Raw genomic sequence first — 19,548 nt, forward strand, 5'->3', positions numbered from 1 at the left:
TTAGCCTGTGCACTTCAGGACTAAACCAGAGTTGGTAACAACCCAGAGTTTGTTCAGGTCGTAGCTCAGGTGACGGACTCTCATGCACATTGGGACACGGGCCCAGTATCTGCCAGCAGATGGGCGACCAGTGACAATGCCAACTCTGTTGAGAGAGAAGCAGAAATCTGTAAAACCATCATCTTAATTCTGCTGATGGAAACAGAATTAAGATGATGGTTTTACAGATTTCTGCTTCTCTCTCAACAGAGTTGGCATTGTCAACTCTGTTGAGAGAGAAGCAGAAATCTGTAAAACCATCATCTTAATTCTGTTTCCATCAGCAGAAACTCTGCACAGAGCTTATGAAGCCTCTGAGATTATTGTAGCTTTTTCCCTTTACAGAAAATGTGCTTTTGGTACAGATTTTATATTAGTGTATAATGCACTTACAGACTTTTTTTTGATAGAAAGTCATCCTCACAAATATTATTACCAGACTGTGAGTACTGACTTACCTTTGGTAGACGTCACCACGTGAGGTCACTCCAAAAACAGTTCCGTCAGTCCCCACTTCAACCATTTTCATGGGTTGCCCTGCCACTTGTGTCCAGCCTGAGGTGCCACAGCTTACTGAGTTTATTGTCTGTCATAAGAAGCATACATGGAGTCGTCATGATTAATGAATGAGTATAGTCCATGTGACCTAACAGTAACACCAACACCACCAAGAGTTAAAGACATGAGATTTCAGAAGTGCCAACCCGTGTGAAGTAGACCCGGTTACTCGTGTCGACTCCCCAGCATCCGTTCTTTGGGCTACAGGTGTAGTACTTCAATCTTCTTGACAGGGAATTCCACCTCAGGTAACCCACTCCACTGTAGGTCAAAGCTGAGCTACATCTCAGACAGTAGGCTTGGTTGGAGGTAGTGACTCCCACAAGTTGATCACCACCTCCAGCATCCACCTGCTGCATAGACATTTAGTCAGCAAACAGCTGTTACTGTTTAGACTTTTATACATTGTGTGTCCTGTAAAGGTGTGTTGCAAAAGTAAATCTGTCAGTTGGAGATCTTTCTCCATAGTAGGAGCACTGTACTGCACCAGCACTATGATATTGCAATGTAAACTTAACAAAAGTATTAATGATGACCAATCAAATCCATACAGACTTTATTTATTCATGTGGAAGTAACAATATTTCTAATAATAAAAATCATACTAACCAGTGGATCGTACAAAGTTGCCAGCAACGTATTTGAAGACGATGTTTGATGTACTACTTCCCCAAAGTCCTGCATATCCCACTGAGAGATGCTTGAATCTGATTGAGCTCAGTCGCTACCAAAACGATCCAATCAGGACATACGGATAGTTGTACCTGTCTGTTGCCACCACTTGCCCCTGCCCAGCGTCAATCTGTTGAGCATTATACAGCCGCGGACCCTCATCACAGTTCCAGTCTGTGAAGACAAAAGCATTACAGGGAATTACAGAGCATTCTGGGGCAGCGCCACCATGTTTGGAGGATAGTGTACGTAACTACATTAGCTGTCATTGTCTGTCACCAGTTATTTGTCATCTGTCACACTCTTGACAGAGGGAAGGAAGCAATATACTGAAGTTAGTTAAAGATAGTCATCCTTACAAATTAGGAGATATAAAATGATCATTGGATCTTGACAGCTTGCCACACATTTCAGTTTGTGATGCTGGTGCTTTTTTGGTGTTTAGTGCCTACACCTGTCATAAATTCAAAAGCTTAAAAACTTTTGAGGCTAATGTCCAATTTACAAACAGATGGGTACAGACTTTCAGATGAACAGGCCAAAAGTAACTACACAATGATCTGGACAGAGACAAGCAAGCCAATGTGCTAATCTAACACCATCTAACAAAATTAAGCATATTATGTCCGCTCACCTTTGTGTCTGACTGTATATACTACATTTAGTGTTTTCAATCATATTCACTGTGTAGTCTTTTGTGTTAGTTATTGTAAACAGCCAGTGGATGGCTCACTTACTTGGTGCAATTGGTGGCACAATTGGCCTCACAGGAGGCCTAACAGGAGGCCGCACAGGAGGCCGCGGGGATGGTCTCACAGGTGGCCGCACGGATGGTCTCACAGGAGGCCGCAGGGATGGTCTCACAGGTGGCCGCACGGATGGCCTCACAGGAGGCCGCACAGGAGGCTGCGGGGATGGTCTCACAGGTGGCTGCACGGATGGTCTCACAGGAGGCCGCACAGATGGCCGCATAGGTGGCCGCACAGATGGTCTCACAGGAGGCCGCACAGATGGCCTCACAGGAGGCCGTGGGGATGGACGCACAGGAGGCCACGGGGATGGATGCACAGGAGGCTGCGGGGATGGACGCACAGGAGGCCGCAGGGATGGTCTCACAGGTGGCTGCACGGATGGTCTCACAGGAGGCCGCACAGATGGCCGCATGGGTGGCCTCACAGGTGGCCGCACAGATGGTCTCACAGGAGGCTGTGGGGATGGACGCACAGGAGGCCGCGGGGATGGACGCACAGGAGGCTGCGGGGATGGACGCACAGGAGGCCGCAGGGATGGACGCATGGGTGGCCTCACAGGAGGCCGCGCAGATGGTCTCACAGGAGGCCGCGGGGATGGACGCACAGGAGGCCCCACAGATGGCCTCATGGATGGTCTCACAGGAGGCCGCACGGATGGCCGCCCAGGAGGCCGCACTGATGGCCGCACAGGAGGCCGCACAGACGGCTATGCAGGTCTCTGTTTTATTAATTCTGCAGACACAGTACCCATTAATGTGAGGGAGAAAAACATATGTTTTACAATAAGAAAGTCTATTTTCCCTTAAACTGCTTCAACAATTAACTTAAGCTGTTCTTTAGACACTCATCGTAAACAGCCAGTGGATGGCCCTCTTACCTGCCGCATTTGCCCCCTTTCCCCGTACTGAGGGATCACCTGTTAATATGAGAGGGAAATACATATCCATTAAAGTAAAAAAGTCTGGTCTTATTTCATTTGAACCTGCTTCAGCTATTAATTCTGTAACACAAATATAATGAGACAGTGACTTACCATAACTGATGGTCAGGTGACACAGCACCAGCAAGATGGCTGCAATAACTTTCATGTTGTCTGTGTTTAGGAGTCTTTAGTCAGCAGTGCACTCCTAGATGTTCGTCTATATCTGGGTGGTGCTGCTGACCTGCATCCCATCTGATCTGTGTCGCTTTTATACTCTAGATCCATGGGTCTGAACAATGTGCTTAATCATAGCCAGAGCTGGTTCTGCAGGCTGTTCAGGGAGGCAAGGTGACAATTTTTTATTTAAATGTATCCACCCAGTTTGACAGCTTTTGTTAGGTGGAGAATCCCATGTGGTGCTGACCAAAACAAAAGAACAACTTGTGCAGCCATCACAAATGAAGTCCTGGCAAAAGTTCAGTCAGGAAGACAATACTTTCCATGTCTAGGCTGTAATCTTTCTTTCTCACCCTGCCATTCACTCCTTGCATGCACGCTCACTCATTATCTATAGATGTTATTTGAGCCCTTAATTGAGTCATCAAGTGTTCTACAGCTAATTCACAATCAACCAGACACCTTCTCTGCTTTTTCTGCCCATAGTTCTTTCATGCTGCAGCCATGCGCGCCCTCCACCTGCCCATCACTGTCCAGTCTTCTCGTATCCATCAGCCTCATCCACCTCATCAATCACCACCACCCTCACCAGTGTCTGGACTCCATGGGGGGGATTTATCTTTCTGCCACAACAATCTCCCTTTGGTGTCCAAGCGCCAAAGACTTCTGTTAAATATCAATCAGTTCAAATCATCTGTTAATTTGTACTTGCATATTCTGTATTAAATGTTATCTTTACTTCATTCTTCTGACTCTTCTGATTGAAATCTTGTTAGAGAAGTTAAACTGTCAACCCAAGTCCAGAGAATCACCACATTGTCAAATTATTTAATCTATTAGATTATCGTTTTAAATGTATTCAATTTGCATTGTTGGAGGAAGCGCTACATCCCTTCGCTAGATAATGATCAGTAGCTTGTTGTCTCACCTGGCTCTCTACAAAGGTAGCCATATTCACCCTCCTCCAAATCCATTTTTCAAGCTCACTGGTTAGCAGGCTCTATCTGGTTTGTTTAACCAAAGTATAAAAAGGCTTGTCCTCATGAGATTGCAAGAAAATCAATGAAAACTTAATTCCAAAAATTGCAGATTACATAGTCAACTGAACCCATTAAGAAGAGCAATGTATTCAGAGTTTTTGTGAATTTGATGGTACGATTGCTTTATTGAAAGTACAGTAGTACCATTGCCAATAGTGGGATAGTTAGTGGGCTAAAACTGTACATTAGTAGTTGAGGTAGCACGTTGAAAGGCAGATAGTTAAAGTCATTGCCTTATAGAAGCTCAGTTTTAGTAAGTTTTCCAACTTTTGCCAAGAGGGAACTTTAGATATTGGTCCCTAGATTATGTTCACTGAGTTTCATGCAGATCGGTCAAACTTCCTAGGAAGAGATCGATTTGAAGTGTTTTTAAAAAAAAAATCAAAATGGCGGAAAATCTATATAACCGGAAGTTATGGCTTCTTGAGGCAAATTTGTTTCTCATGAGGAGAGGCATCTCTGTGCAAAGTTTCATGTCTCTACGACATACGGAGCATGAGATATGCCCATTCAAAGTTTGCAATTTCAGTCGGTTGCTGTAGCGCCCCCCTTTGGCCAATTGATGTAATATTGCTTCATTCGCATCCTCCCATGACCCTCTACCACTGTGCCAAATTTCACATGGATTGACCAAGTCAGTGAGGAGAAAAACGTGGAACAGACACCCCCCCCCCCACACACACACACCCACAGACAGAGTTTTCGTCATTATATAGTAAAATGTCAAAAAGTGAATCTGGAGGTTTGATGGATTTTGTTACTTTCGAACAGAGCCAGACGAGCTGTTTCCTGGTTTCAAGTTTTGGGCTAAGCTAAGCTAACCAGCTACTGGCTCCAGCTACATAAGCTACAGTGCTCATCATGCACACAGGAGATTGGTATTGATCTTTACATCTAACTCTCAAGAATTTAGATGAACATATTTTCCAATATGTCCGAGCAAAACTATTCCTTTAAAGACATTAGCTGCAGATATACATAACACAAATCTGCTGCTGAACATCTTTCTTGAAAAAATTATCTTCTTTTTTTTCCATTTCCTTGGTGACCCTCAACGTTCAAAACTTGGGGGTTTCAGCTTCTTGATGCCGCATATATTCGTTAGGAATCCCCATCAGAAAAAAATGATGGCTACTTGGACAGGAAATGACCAGTGAGGGTAATTAGCACATTCCCATCAGCAAGCACGTGAGTGATTTTAGCAGATTTTGTGGCAACCACCTGGCAACCATTCTTGTGAACCTCTCATCTCTGTCCTTCTGTCAGCCAGTCAAATGAACTATGCTGAACGATAGCATATTTTTATATTCTAATATAAAAGTAAAGGACAAAAACGGAGATGGCTTTGGATACTTAACTCAGACTCAGACAGGTATTTAGTGCATTTTAAGATGCATTAAAGTTGGTGTTGCAATTCCCTTTGAATCATAGCCACTTTTTTAAAGCTGCCTTCCTCATGCTAGTTATTATCTGCATTTCTCAGAAACCGTTCAATAATCCCCCTTACAGAGGGACATTAACCTGCTCTTCAGTCAAATGATAAAGAATCATTTTTAGAGGAAACTGATTAAATCAGGGATCAAGTCCTCCAGACACACCTAATTTGTTTTTCTTAATGTTTTAGAATTCACCAGTAAATGATTTAAATTGCTCTGTTGGTACCCTTTTTAAGAAGTTGCTCTTTTTCTTCATTTTGTGCACTTCTCAAACACAAATACCCTGAAACCCCCCAAAAACTGTATCAGGCTATTCACATGTGATGGTCCTGATAGACTTACACATTTTCTGGTGAATTCAGTGTGATGATTTGTTTACAGTGGGTGTGTGTGGTTGCTACCCAAATGATACCAAACATGTGTCTATCATAGCTTAGTTGTGTTTCCTCCTTCAGGATAATTGCTAAAGAATCAAAGAACAAGTCTAGCCCACCAATTCAAGTACATTACTTAGAACAAGAAACCTGAGTCATGGTTTCAAGGGTTTGGTCAATAGGGCTTTATAAAATAAAAACTGTAATTAAAAAAATCTCACCTTCTTTTCTTCCTAGAAAAGAAAGTGTAAAAACACTAATTAGTTGTCGTAACTTTTTATTCAGCTCTTCCTGTTTTGACCTCACTTTAATGTTCACGTTGCTACACCTTTGTGTTTACACTGAAAATTGTGGCAGATTTAACATGAAACATTCCTGATATTTGAAACAATGGGTCCTTGACATAACTAGCTACATACCCAGGCCACAGTGCTTACGTAAGCAGAGCATGTGTGTTTCCATGATAATAGATTAGTGCTGGCACACTGCCCACATAAGCAGCACTGCTTAGGCACGGTGAGAATAGAATTCTAGGTGTCTGTGTTTAGGAGTCTTTAGTCAGCGGTGCACTTCTGGATGTACATCTGTATCTGTGTGGTGCTGCTGACCTGTATCCCATCTGTGTCTCACTTTTATGCTCTAGGTCCATGAGTCTGAACATTGTGCATAATTGTAGCCAGAGCTGGTTCTGCAGGCTGGTCAGGGAAGCAAAGTGGCAATTTTTCAATTAAATGTATTTACTCTAACCTACATTTCGAATATGCACCTGGTTCGACAGCTTTTTTCAGGTCATGCTGCACCAAGAAAAATCTAATATCTAAATAGGCCTATGTTATCTTTTTAAATGTATTCAACAGGCATTGTTGGAAATCAGCACTATGACCCTTTACTGAAATTGTCAATCAAGATCTTGCATTACAAATCCTACAGAGAAAATTGATAAAATGTACTTAATGTGTCAGCAAGTTCCATAGAAAATGTGGCCCTTTGCCTTTTCAACATTTGATGGCTATTTCTACTTGCAGCCTGATGAGTAGGAGTTAGTTTTAACTATTTTATGGTTAGGTAGCCTAGTTTAATTCAGGGGTTCTCAATGTTGGGGTGTGGCCCCCTCCAATGGGTCTGCAGAAAAAAAATAGCTTTTTTGTTTGTTTGTTTTGATGATTATTGACATAGTAAATAATTTTTTCAAGTTCTACCACAAATATCTATATTTGTATTTTTGGACTTGAATCTTTGCTTAATTTGACCCTACTTGGGTCTCAAACAAATATTCACAATAGCCAAGAGCTAGTTAGCTTAGTCGAGCTTAGCTAAACTGGGAAACAGGTGACCTGGCTCTGTCTAAAGGTATGCAAATCCACTACCAGCAGCGCTAAAGCTCATTGTTTAGAGAGTTATATCTGGTTTGTTAATCCATACAAAAATTAAAGTTTAAAAATAAAAAGTTTTGGTTTTACTAGAGGTTCTGTCAGACTATGGGTGCGTTTGTAAATCCAGTCTGACGCTCTACACTAAACCAAGAATGCTGTTGTTTGAAGAAACAAAGTGTACATGAATGAACGACCCATTAAGTTAATCACACAGTCACTCCTCTTGGTGCTCTGCTGCTTTGAGAGTGTGAAGTCTATTGGTACATATCAACAGTAGGCTACTGCGACTTTACGAGTTGTCCAGTTTGTGTCTTGTCTTCATATAGTTGTAAGACAACCAGCAAAGACTTAAACTAACAATATATAACATCAAAAAGTGAATTAAGAGGGTATTGGCAGGTGGATTTTGTTACTTTTGGACAGAGCCAAGCTAGCCATTTCCCTGTTTCCAGGCTTCATGCTAAGCTAAGCTAAGCCAAGCTAAGCTAACCAGCTACTCCAATTCCAACTACAGGCTACAGTATTTGGCATACACATAAGAGTGGTAATCTTTTTATCTAACTCTCAGCAAGAATTTGAATAAACAGAAATCTGCTGCTGAGCATCTTTTTTTTTTTTGATAAAGATGTCTTTTTTCCCCATTTCTGTGGTAACAAATGTTTCCAACCTTGGAGGTGGTTTTTATATGTTTTTTTGGAATCCCCAACAAAGAAACAAAATGCTAAAGCCTCCTTGGGTATGAAATGACCAGTGGGGGTAACTAGCACATTCCCATCAGCAAGCATGTAAGTGATTTCAGCAGATTTTATAATTAGAATTTTTTTTTGATTGCCCGGCAATCATTCTTGTGAACCCTCATGTCTACCCATTAAGAAACCAATCACCATCATCTTTGTCTTTCTGTCAGACAATCAAATGAACTGTGCTGAATGACAGCATATTTTGTATATTGGCAAAAATTAAAAAAAAAAAACAGGACAGGGAAAAACATGATAACTTTTCAACCTGGTCCCTTTTCCCCTGTGTAAATTGGTCAAAGAGACTGATGTGAACAGCAGTTTTTGAATTTGGTCCAGTATTGAGCAAGCGGGGAGCGGCTGGCAGCTGCAGGACTGGCTGCAATGGAAGCACATGGGGCAATTGAACACAAACACTGTATGTCCATTAAAAGTGGTTATTTTGACACAGACAGGTTCAGACTGTTATTGTAAGTGTCTGAAGTGTCTCTTTACCTTTCACTTGATCCGGTCTGTTTGTTATTGGCTCTCTAAGTGGAAGTCTGGTTCTGAAATTTTAGAAGATGTCACTTGTTGCAGTCAGACAACTGTGGAATCTGAAGAGAGTATAGTAATCAGAGTACCTAAAGTAGTTTAATGTTATCTAAGAGATACGCATTGTCATGGATGATTATTTACCTGATTTCAGTAATGTGGATCAGGTTTCTGATTTTGACCCTCGCCCAAATTTATTTGAGCCGGAGATGTAGAGCAGACAAGGAGACAGAGAGAGAGGGACCACAGGCAGCTCACGGTGAACCAGCTGCAAAGTGTGAAGCTCAGGAGACTAGTGGAGTTCCTGTGGGTGCTGTGACCCTCTGCCCACAGAGGAAAAATGCCTGTGTTGTAAAGGGTGGTTCGTGTTTGCGCATTTGCAACCTGTAGCGACAAAATGATGAGCTACACTTCGAGCAGCTGTCATAAACTCTCTTTGTCGGTTACTGACACACTGAAGTTTTGGCTAGTTTTGCTAGAAAAGAATCCTAACGCTCCTGTCTGTACACTGCACATGCAGACCTGCTGGTCACCAGTGACCCCTGGGATGACTACTATCTGTCACAGAGGAGAAGAAATATGTAGCTTATTTTCCTAAAGGAAACTGCTGTTCCAAGATCAGATTTACCTGCTGCAGATGAATGGATGTAGGTTTATTAGCTAAAGCTATTATGTTGACATGACATAACATTACACATGAAAGCATGGCAGAATAATGGCAAAAGCAATCAATCAATACATGATAAGGAGGTGCAAAAATATCAACTGATTCAGCACTGATTATAACGAATGTGTGTGTTTGTGTGTGTGTGTGTGCATGGTGGAAAAATAGATTTATGCTTCAGTATTATACAGCCTATAATATATTTCATTATATGTCATGCCTACATTTACCCCTCCTATACAGTACATGAAAGAGATACCTACTGGCTAAGAATGACAACTGTCATGTTAGTTATTGTAAGAGCCCCTGTACACAGTCTTTTCTGATAAGATAATCATTTGTTATTCCCACAGCGGGGAAATTTGCAGTGCTATGTCAGCAAAGGGGATAGTGTAACACCATGAAACATAGGCAAGATGTAATGAATATCTAAACGAGTAAAATAAAAATCTGAGCTGTCTGTTGTCACTATCTCTTCCCCAGTCCACTGTCCACGTGCATTCATACACGCTCAAATGAATACAGGTGGCATCAAATTCAAAGGCCTCATCCACATTGTCGGAATTGGCTAAAGAAAATCATCCATGACACTGAAAATCTTTTAGATAACACTAAAATACATTTTCTGTAAACTACTCTGATTATTATACTCTATAAATTTATACTCTATAGATTATGATACTCTCTTTAAATCTCACTCATGTTTCCACTGATGTCTGACTGCCAATAAGTGACATCTTGTGATATTTCAGAACCAGACATACGCTTAACAAGGCAATAACAAACAAACCAGATCAACTGAAAGGTAAAGAGACACTTCAGCCACTTATAATAACAATCAGAGCCTGTCCGTGGCCAAAAAAACACTTTTAATGGACATACTGTGATGGTTTTCTATTGCTCCCTGTGCCTCTATTGCAGCCCATCCCGCAGTTGCCAACTGCTGCCCGCATATCAGTCTTTTTGACCTATTTACATGGGGAAATAGGGTCCAGAATGAAAAATGCCTTAGTTATTCTTTTAGATGGCAATGGCTGCATAACTTGTATTGTGGTCTGATCTGTGGTATTTATTACACTTTAAGATTCACTAAAGTTTGTGGTGCAATTCCATTTTAATCATATCCACTTTTCTTTAAGCTGCCTTGCCTTATTCATGCTAGTTATTATCTCTGTGTCACAGAAACCCTTCAATAACCCCCCTTAGAAAAAGACATTAACCTGCTCTTCAGTCATAATGAAGAATCATTTTCAGATGGAACCAATAAAACTATGAATCCAGTTCCCCAAGGACACCTAATTTGTCTTTTTCCACTCTTTTAGAATTCACCAATAAAGGATTTTTATTGCTCTGTTGGTACCTTTTTAAGAGGTTGCTTCTCTTGGTGTATCTCTTCAAAAATACCCTGATAACCAAAAAATAATTTTGCAGCATGCTATACACGTGATGAAGTTATCAAGTTGTGTTTCAGGATAATTAATAAGGAATGAAAGAACAAGTCTGGCTGACCAATTAAAGCACTTTACCTAGGACAAGAAACCTGAGTCATATGTTCATGGGTTTGGCCAACTACCTTTAAAATGGGAAACTGTAATTATAAACAAATTAAAAAGTAGTTGCACTTACTATTTTATTCAAATACTGTCTCTTTGTTCAGCTGTACCTGATAAATATCAAAGAAAGTATAAAAGAAGGAAAGGTCATGACGTCAGTGAAAGGTTTCAAATTCTCCATGGGTGCCACTGCATTTTAAGTTAATGGGGTGGGCATGGCAAATCACACTTTTACGGTCTGTCATTAAAGGAGAGGAATGGGCTCGCCATCTCCTTTTTTATGACCTGTAATTTTAGCAGATTATTATTACCTTGCAGAGTCATCGGTAATATGTTGCTCTGTTAACTAGCTAACATTTGGTGTATTGGTTGATGTGTATTTCCTCTGATAGCTTGTATATTTTTAGTTCATTTTCCCCACTGCAGGCAAGAGTCGGACATTGTGTAGTTTAATTTTTCAGATTAAACATTAAGCCATAAAATTACAATTCAGCAATTCTGAAGAAAAGTCATTACAACTACCGGGGCATCGGTGGCTTAGTGGTAGAGCAGGCGCCTCATGTACAAGGCTGTTGCTGCAGCGGCCCAGGTTCGACTCCAGCCTGTGGCCCTTTGCTGCATGTCACTCCCTCTCTCTCTCCCCTCTTCACGCTCATCTGTCCTATCGAATAAAGGCTTAAAAATGCCCAAAAAATATATTAAAAAAAAAAAAAAAAAAAAAGTCATTACAACTACCAAAAGTCATACCCCATATGCCATTTTAGGTAACATCGACACTACTACGTGGAGAAAAAAAAGGCTTAAATTGCTGGGGAGCCACATTAGCATTATGTCTGGGCCACGCTGCCTGCGTGAGCAGTGTGTGACAACTACTTTGCTGAACTGGTGCGACTCGCATCCTTGCGATGTTCACAGACAACGTTGTTGCTGCAATGCTGCTTCAGAGCTGCCTGCTGCTATAACTACTTTTTCCACAATTACAAGCCGATACTGCACTCATTTATGGAGCTTGCAAGCCGCTGCATCGCCAACAACACGGTTGTTAAAATATTTCACAATAAAATGCCTCCTGTTAATAACTAAAGCGATTTTGTCAACAGAAACCTAGAAAGGTTGAGTAAAACAGAGACATTTAAATCTTTTTTGAAATGCCTGTAACAAACATAGACATTAAAACTGTAGTGAAAGGTGGCAATATGATTAAAACAAGATAATTATGCAACACATTCTCAGTCCAACCGTGTCACATATCATTGTTGGTCATGGACTATCCACGTCGACATATGACATGCAAGGTATCCAGGGGGTGTTGGTTGTTGACGTTCTGGGATAGCATGTCAACCTTAGTCTGTTAGATGCATTGTGTGTTTTCAAAATACACTTTCACAGGAAATTTACAGTTTGCATACATCAACGGACATGGTTACATTTAACCAAAACACGCACATAGTTGGGTTTAGGCAACAAAAGCACATGGTCGGGTTTAGAAAAAAGAACAGGGTTTGGCTTTACAATCATACGGGAAGTGAACACCGGCCTCCCAGGTGAAAGTTGGTGGTTGTTGGACCCTACTCGGACCTTAGTCCTCTTAACTTAACATTTCACTCTATTATGCTGATGTGAAAAGTCGACTTTTTTTGTCGGTATCTGACGCCGGAAATCACTGCAATGTCAACCCTTTAATACCATTCATGTTGCTACGCCTCTCTGTTTACAATAACTGTGGCAAACCTAACACTTGAAGTTCTCAATAATCATTGAAACAGTGGGTCCTTAATTTAGCACAGATGCAAAAGCAGGATTCTCCAGGCTTCTTCTTTCTATCCAGTGACCATCAGCTGTTGCTGGCAGAGTTTATCAGCTTCATGAGTTGTTTGCAAATGTTGTCTCCAGGCTGACTTTGTACTGTTTACTGGATATTCCTTCTAAAAACATTCTGGTGAATTTTTATGAATGAATTTGTGTTTTTCACATATTAGTTTCAAAGTCCTCTGCTACTCTCAACATGAATGTGAAGGGAAAAAGTTATTCTATTTCTATTTCATCTCTTTCCCCTTGTTTTTATGGATGTACAGTAACCAACATTTAAATGCCATCAGTAGGTTTTGTACAACAACACTTGGGAGCTTGGAAGGGATATGAGGGTTGATATAGCCTGTGATGGACTTGTATTGGCTGCTTAATCATGTGGGCTCATATTGGCTCACCAGAGACACTAGACATGCTTAGTCCTTTACCCAAACTCCTCCTCTTTCTCCTACACCTCTCCTCTTGGCACTTCCACACCATAGAGCATGAAGATGTAAACACTGATACAATGCCCAACATTGTACTATCTTGGGAAAACAAGATTTGGTAGCAGAGTCATGGCAGGACCATCTTAAGACGGATTCAAGATGAAATTGCTATGTATGTCCACTTGTGCTCAGTCTTCTCATAACGATCAAACTGGTATTTCATTCCTTCAAGGTTCTACGTAGAATTTTCTGTCACCTTACTGTTACTGTCTCTGGCCTCTGATTTATTCCCCATCCACTCTTTACCCTCCCCATAACTAAGTACTCTGTTTTCCTCCTGTCTCTCTACCACAACCCTAAATAGCAGGAGGCAGCATTACATCCTGTTTATTGGTAAACAGCCTCACATTTTACTGGCTGCTGAGCAGGTATGAGGCATCAGGTGTACACTCATAAATCCTCCAAGATGCTGTCCTGCATTTAAATGAAGATACAGGGAGTCTACCGTTGGCTGAATGCTCCCCTTTGTTTTCTCTTTTCTTTGTCTCTGGCATTATTGTAAGTGGAAAATTTTGATTCCCAGTAATCCTTTCCCAAGAAGTACAGTAATATTTTAAAGATATAAAATAAGCATGCACACTCATACCCAAAAAACAACGACAAAAAAAAGACTTCTAAAACCTGCATCAGCTGAGCTGTCATCTCATCTTTCCATTAGGCTAGCTCCAAGAGAGATGGGTAAAGGTTGCAGGCACCTCCAGCCCTCCGAAGCCCAGAGGATGCCATTGTCCTAGGGGATAAACGCTGATAGAGGTGACTACGTGACTTGAGGCTCCACAATGCCTCAGGGATCTCAGGGACCCACCCCAACCCCTGAGGCCCAGAAAGCCATGACACTGATGACTCTATCCACTCTCTAATGTTGGAGGCCAGCCATCACAGGAACAGAGGTCTAACTGTGCTGTACATATGCCCACATACAGTGCTCTGTTCACTAAAGTGTATGGCCCCCATTTGATGCATCTAGCCTTGTCACTCACCATAAATGTGTAACCTTGAGGATTTCAAAAGACATGGTATGCCATCATTAAAATTCTACATTGATGAAAATTTCTTCAAACGTGCTGTCCACATTCTGTTGTAAGGAGAAGAGATCACACTAGACTGAATGGTACCCCGACCTTACTTACTCTGGGTATGCCAAGCTGAGGGGCCGGTTGCATCAATAGGGCTTACTCCTGGTCTCAAGCTAAGTCGGTAGGAACTTTGTGTTCTAAGGCCAACCTAATAGCTATGCTGGTTGCATCATCTAGACTTAATCCTTTTGCTCACTAAGACTGAGACTGAGACTGAAATCTTATGCCTAGTCAGGAGCAGGCGTAAAGTCAAAATCTCGGCCGTTGTATGTATCTGCAGCCTAATACACACACAAATACCACATTAGCTTTCCTGCCAAGGTCTCATCTAGTTAACTTACAAACATGAACACACCTTGTCCATCTTGGTTTGTTGATCGAGCGACCAAAAAAAAAAAAAAAAAAAAAAAAAGGCAATGCTAATGTTAGTTAAAAAGCCAGCTAGCTAGCTAATTAGCTGGTCAGTTGAAGCAAATTAAGCAGCAAAATATTAACTTACCTGCAAATGTCACTTCGGTCCAGTCCACTCAGATTCTGCTGTGGTCCTAACTCTTACAGTGCCCTCCAAAAGTATTGGAACAGTGAGTCCAATTTGTTTACTTTTGTTGTAGACTGAAAACATTTGGGTTTGACATTAAAAGATGAATATGAGACAAGAGATCAACATTTCAGCTTTTATTTCCAGGTATTTACATCTGGATCTGATACACAACTTAGAAGATAGCATTATTTGTAATGGAACACAAAATTTTTAGGTGAGCAAAAGTATTGGAACATATAAACTTAAAATAGATTAAAGTGAATGAGACTTAATATTTAGTTGCAAATCCTTTGCTTTCAATAACTGCATCAAGCCTGTGACCCATTGACATCACCAAACTTTTGCATTCTTCTTTTGTGATGCTTTTCCAGGCTTTCACCGCAGCCTCTTTCAGTTGTTGTTTGTTTTGGGGGGTTACTCCCTTCAGTCTCCTCTTCAGCAGGTAAAATGCATGCTCTATTGGGTTTAAGTCTGGAGACTGACTTGGCCAGTCTAAAACCTTCCACTTCTTGCCCCTGATGAACTCCTTTGTTGTTTTGGCAGTGTGTTTTGGGTCGTTATCTTGCTGCATGATGAAGGATCTCCCAATCAGTTTGGTTGCATCTTTCTTTAAATTAGCAGACAAAATGTTTCTGTAGACTTCTGAGTTCATTTTGCTGCTGCCATCATGTGTTACATCATCAATGAAGATGAAAGAGCCCGTCCCAGAAGAAGCCATGCAAGCCCAAGCCATGACATTACCTCCACCGTGTTTCACAGATGAGCTTGTATGTTTGGGATCATGAGCAGATCCTTTCTTTCTCCAAACTTTCGCCTTTCCATCACTTTGGAAAAAGTTAATCTTTGTCTCATCAGTCCATAAAACTTTTTCCCAGAATTTTTGAGGCTCATCTCTGTACCTTTTGGCAAATTCCAGCCTGGCCTTCCTATTCTTCTTGCTAATGAGTGGTTTGCATCTTCTGGTGTAGCCTCTGTACTTTTGTTCATGAAGTCTTCTGCGACAGTAGATTGTGATACCTTCACTCCTGCCCTCTGGAGGTTGTTGCTGATGTCACTAACAGTTGTTTTAGGGTCTTTCTTGACAGCTCTCACAATGTTTCTGTCATCAACTGCTGATGTTTTCCTTGGTCTACCTGTTCGACGTCTGTTGCTTAGTACACCAGTGGTTTCTTTCTTCTTCAGGACATTCCAAATGGTTGTACTGGCTATGGCCAATGTTTGTGCAATGGCTCTGATTGATTGTCCATCTTCTCTCAAATTCACAATTGCTTCTTTTTCACCCATAGACAGCTCTCTGGTTTTCATGTTGGTTCCACCTCTAAATGCAGTCTGCACAGGCAAAACCTATCGTACCCAATCTGAAACTGAGCTCAGACATTCAGTGCTATTTATTATTTGAATAATCAATGTAATTGGGAGACACCTGGGCAACAAAACACACCTGTCAGTCACATGTTCCAATACTTTTGCTCTCATGAAAAATGGGTGGGTTCAAACAAAAGGTGCTATCTTCTAAGTTGTGTATCAGATCCAGATGTAAATACCTGGAAATAAAAGCTTAAATGTTGATATCTTGTCCCATATTCATCTTTTGATGTCAAACCCAAATATTTTCAGTCTACAACAAAAATAAAGGAATTGGCCTCACTGTTCCAATACTTTTGGAAGGCACTGTATATACCACTGCTAACAACACACTGTCTGTCCATGAGTTGTATGGTGCAGCCAAGTTTGTTTAATGGCCTTTGTCTCTTATTTCACATCACCAGTGGAACTCCACCTGCCAGCTGCTGTCAGCCAAACACAGACATGCTTCTCCGGTCAGTGTTGATCAGCTTCATATCTCCATGTCTTTGAAATTTCCTTTTCTTTATCTCTGATCCTCCATAACATCATTGCTGCAAATGATAAATGATTAGCTACATGTTAGCAAGACAGTGGGAGAAGGTTAAAAATGTACCCTGGCAGAGCATAGCTACTAGGCCATAGCCAGACTCGCACATTGCCAAGACTAGGCGTAGTTAGATCTGGACTTAAAGTTGATGGTGCAGCTAACATCAAGTCCATTCTAAAGACTGGTCTTAACATAGTCCAACTTAGCAGTTAGGACCAGGCTTAGTAAAGACCTGTTGGTGCACTCCACTCCACAAGTGTTCCATGTAACTTTCTTAAAAGGTTCAGTTCGATAGCAACAAGCTGGGCAAGCAAAAAAACATTACCTCAACCATCAACCATTTACAGTATCACCACTGTGGATCTGTACAGCCATGATGAAACCCAGGTGACATCGAAATGTGTAGTAGGTGTACCAGCTAACACTGGCAAGCAAGTTAATCGAAGTCCCTGTGCTGAAATGGACTACCAGTCTGTCCACTGACATCTCCATGACACCACAAAGTTTTTCCATTTCGGAAGTCCATCAGACACACCACACCATCTTCCCAATGGTAGTTTGTTAATTCAGTGTTTCCCAGTGGTATCATTCCTCATTTGAGTTCAATCTCTTTAGCTTTAGGCCACTATAATTTAGAGAACTTCAAGTTTTCTTTGAACATTTAAATGCAGAGAATGAACTGAAATAATCCCCAAATCTACTTCCTTCCCCTGATAGTTCCCATTATCATTTAATAGACTGTTACCAAACTGCTTCTTCAAGCCTTAAGCTTATCTCCTCTGCTCTCTCTGTGATAAATCACAGCATCACCTTGAGTTGTGCTTTGTAGCACCTATGGAACAGGTCACCTGAAAACACAGTGCTAATGCAAATGGAGCCATAAGAATGCTAAAGTGCAGTATGGAAATTGAATCAGGACACGACTATGGGAGACATACTATTTGTGTGTCAGGACAGGGAAAATACAAATTAAGCAAGGAGACAGGAGGGGAACAAATAAACCCTGAACAATGAAAACAGTGATCCACAATAGGCTTGGGTGGTATCTGATTTTTCATACCTTCATACAGTTTCACTGGGGTATATGGTATGTGATATGATGATTTTTGAATTTAAGTTTCTCTCTTTCACCAAACTATGCCAAGCTTAATTGCCTCGTTAACTCACAGTAAAGCAATCTTTGTTCAAACTCAAGAAAATTAAAGCTGCGAGCAGCGTTGGGCAGGACCTCGGACTCCCGCCGATTCGGCCTCCAGCTCATGTAGACAGTTAAAGACAAAAGTTTTAGACGATTAGACCCCTCTCAACTCTAGCTCGCAGCTGACAATTTCTCCACATTTGCTCATGTTACCTTCATAGGCACCAGCTCATTTCCTGTTGGATTTAGGTCAGGGGTGTCACACATGATTTGTAGGTCTTGATGAGACGAACAAGCCAGTTTTGGTTTAATCTTTCTACGACATTCCTACAGGCCACAGTGGCCATTTTAGTGTGTCTAGGTGGTGCTAGAGAGCCCATTTTGGCACTTTTGGGATCATTTTTTCATTTTATCAAATCTTTTGCAAGTCCTGACGTGCGTGTCAATTTTGGTGAGTTTTTGAGCATGTTTAGGGGGTCAAATTTGGGTTTTAGGAGACGGCGGGAGAAAGACTAAAGAATAAATGCACCAAAAACAATAGGGACTTCGTCCTTTGGCCAAGGTCCCTAATAAACTAGCCGGAACCATCTTGGTTAGTCTTGTCAGTCCTTTAGTTAGTTAGTCCATTCTGGCTTGGTTGAAATAAACTCTTTATCCACCAAGTTAGATGTAAAAATATGCTATAGCAGGAATGACATGGGCCACATGTCTACAGTCAGTCCTATTATGTTTATCTCAATCACTCACAGTCAGTTCAGCTGTCTCTTGCACCACACTGACCACCAAGAGGTTCCTCCATTCTTTTTCTTTTGCCTCTTCCTTTTCCCCCAGTTCTACATCTGATTCCATTCTTTTCCGTTCTTTTTCCTATTCTCCCCTTTCCATAATCTCACCACCACCTCTGCCAAGACACAGTCATTAAAATCTGCAGCGTCATTTCATCACAACCTCTCATCTCGCCTTCTTGTTGGTGCTCAGCTTCACAATCAATGCAGCCAGAGGAGATAAGAAGCTTTACTAATTCCCCTGACACATCACTCCTCTTTTTCCCACACACAGACATCCAAACACACATCCAACAGCCTTCTTGCTCCAGTTCCGTTGTTGTGCTCTCAGTCTCGACTGAGTGCCAGTAGTGACACCTGCCAAAAGCCATTAAGTGCAGAACAATAGTCTTTATATAATATCATCATGGCTAATTGGTGTCTGCTACATTTCTTAAACCCAATTTATACAAGACTGGCATTACCAGGGGACGTCATGTGATTTAGATATTACCCTTCCCACACACACCCTCTCTTACGGCATAAATGCTGCTCTTCTGACAATTTTTGAGCTTGCTCTGTCTGCGAATGGGTCTTCATGCTGCGTAGCAAGTCGAGCCTCCTGAATTTGCATCCAAAATAATTTTAAAACATTGATTTATATAATTGCGAGTGCAAGTTATACAATTTTTGACCAGTAAAGAGGCAGATAAAAAGGGAAACAGAAAGCCTTGTAAATAAAATAACACAATCTAAATCAAAAATTCTTCGCATCGGGCTCATTATCACATGGCCTCTGTGTTTTTGGTCGGAAATTTGTTGTGGAATTTTACTTGACAAATTACAGACATGGCAGATTCATGTAGAATCAACTCAAAGACAACCTCTGCAATTATTACAAATAACTAGAAGTTTATGGACACCACAGCTGTCTGCTGTTTTGCACATACAATCACTTGCACTAGATGGGCTCCCTTTATCCACTGCTGCTCATTATTATTATTATT

The 19,548-nt window shown here is 41.2% G+C and overlaps 1 protein-coding gene across 1 annotated transcript; it reads right to left on the reverse strand.

Moving 5' to 3' along the window:
* On the reverse strand, nucleotides 1–3,109 carry LOC117249637 (fish-egg lectin-like). Its single transcript, XM_078165486.1, is given in 5 exon segments — nucleotides 1–145; nucleotides 498–625; nucleotides 744–963; nucleotides 1,206–1,443; nucleotides 3,055–3,109. Coding segments are annotated over 5 exon segments (786 nt in total).
* Nucleotides 3,110–19,548: the final 16,439 nt, after the last annotated feature.

This window comes from Epinephelus lanceolatus, chromosome 23 (genome assembly GCF_041903045.1).
Source record: "Epinephelus lanceolatus isolate andai-2023 chromosome 23, ASM4190304v1, whole genome shotgun sequence".
NCBI lineage: Eukaryota > Metazoa > Chordata > Actinopteri > Perciformes > Serranidae > Epinephelus > Epinephelus lanceolatus.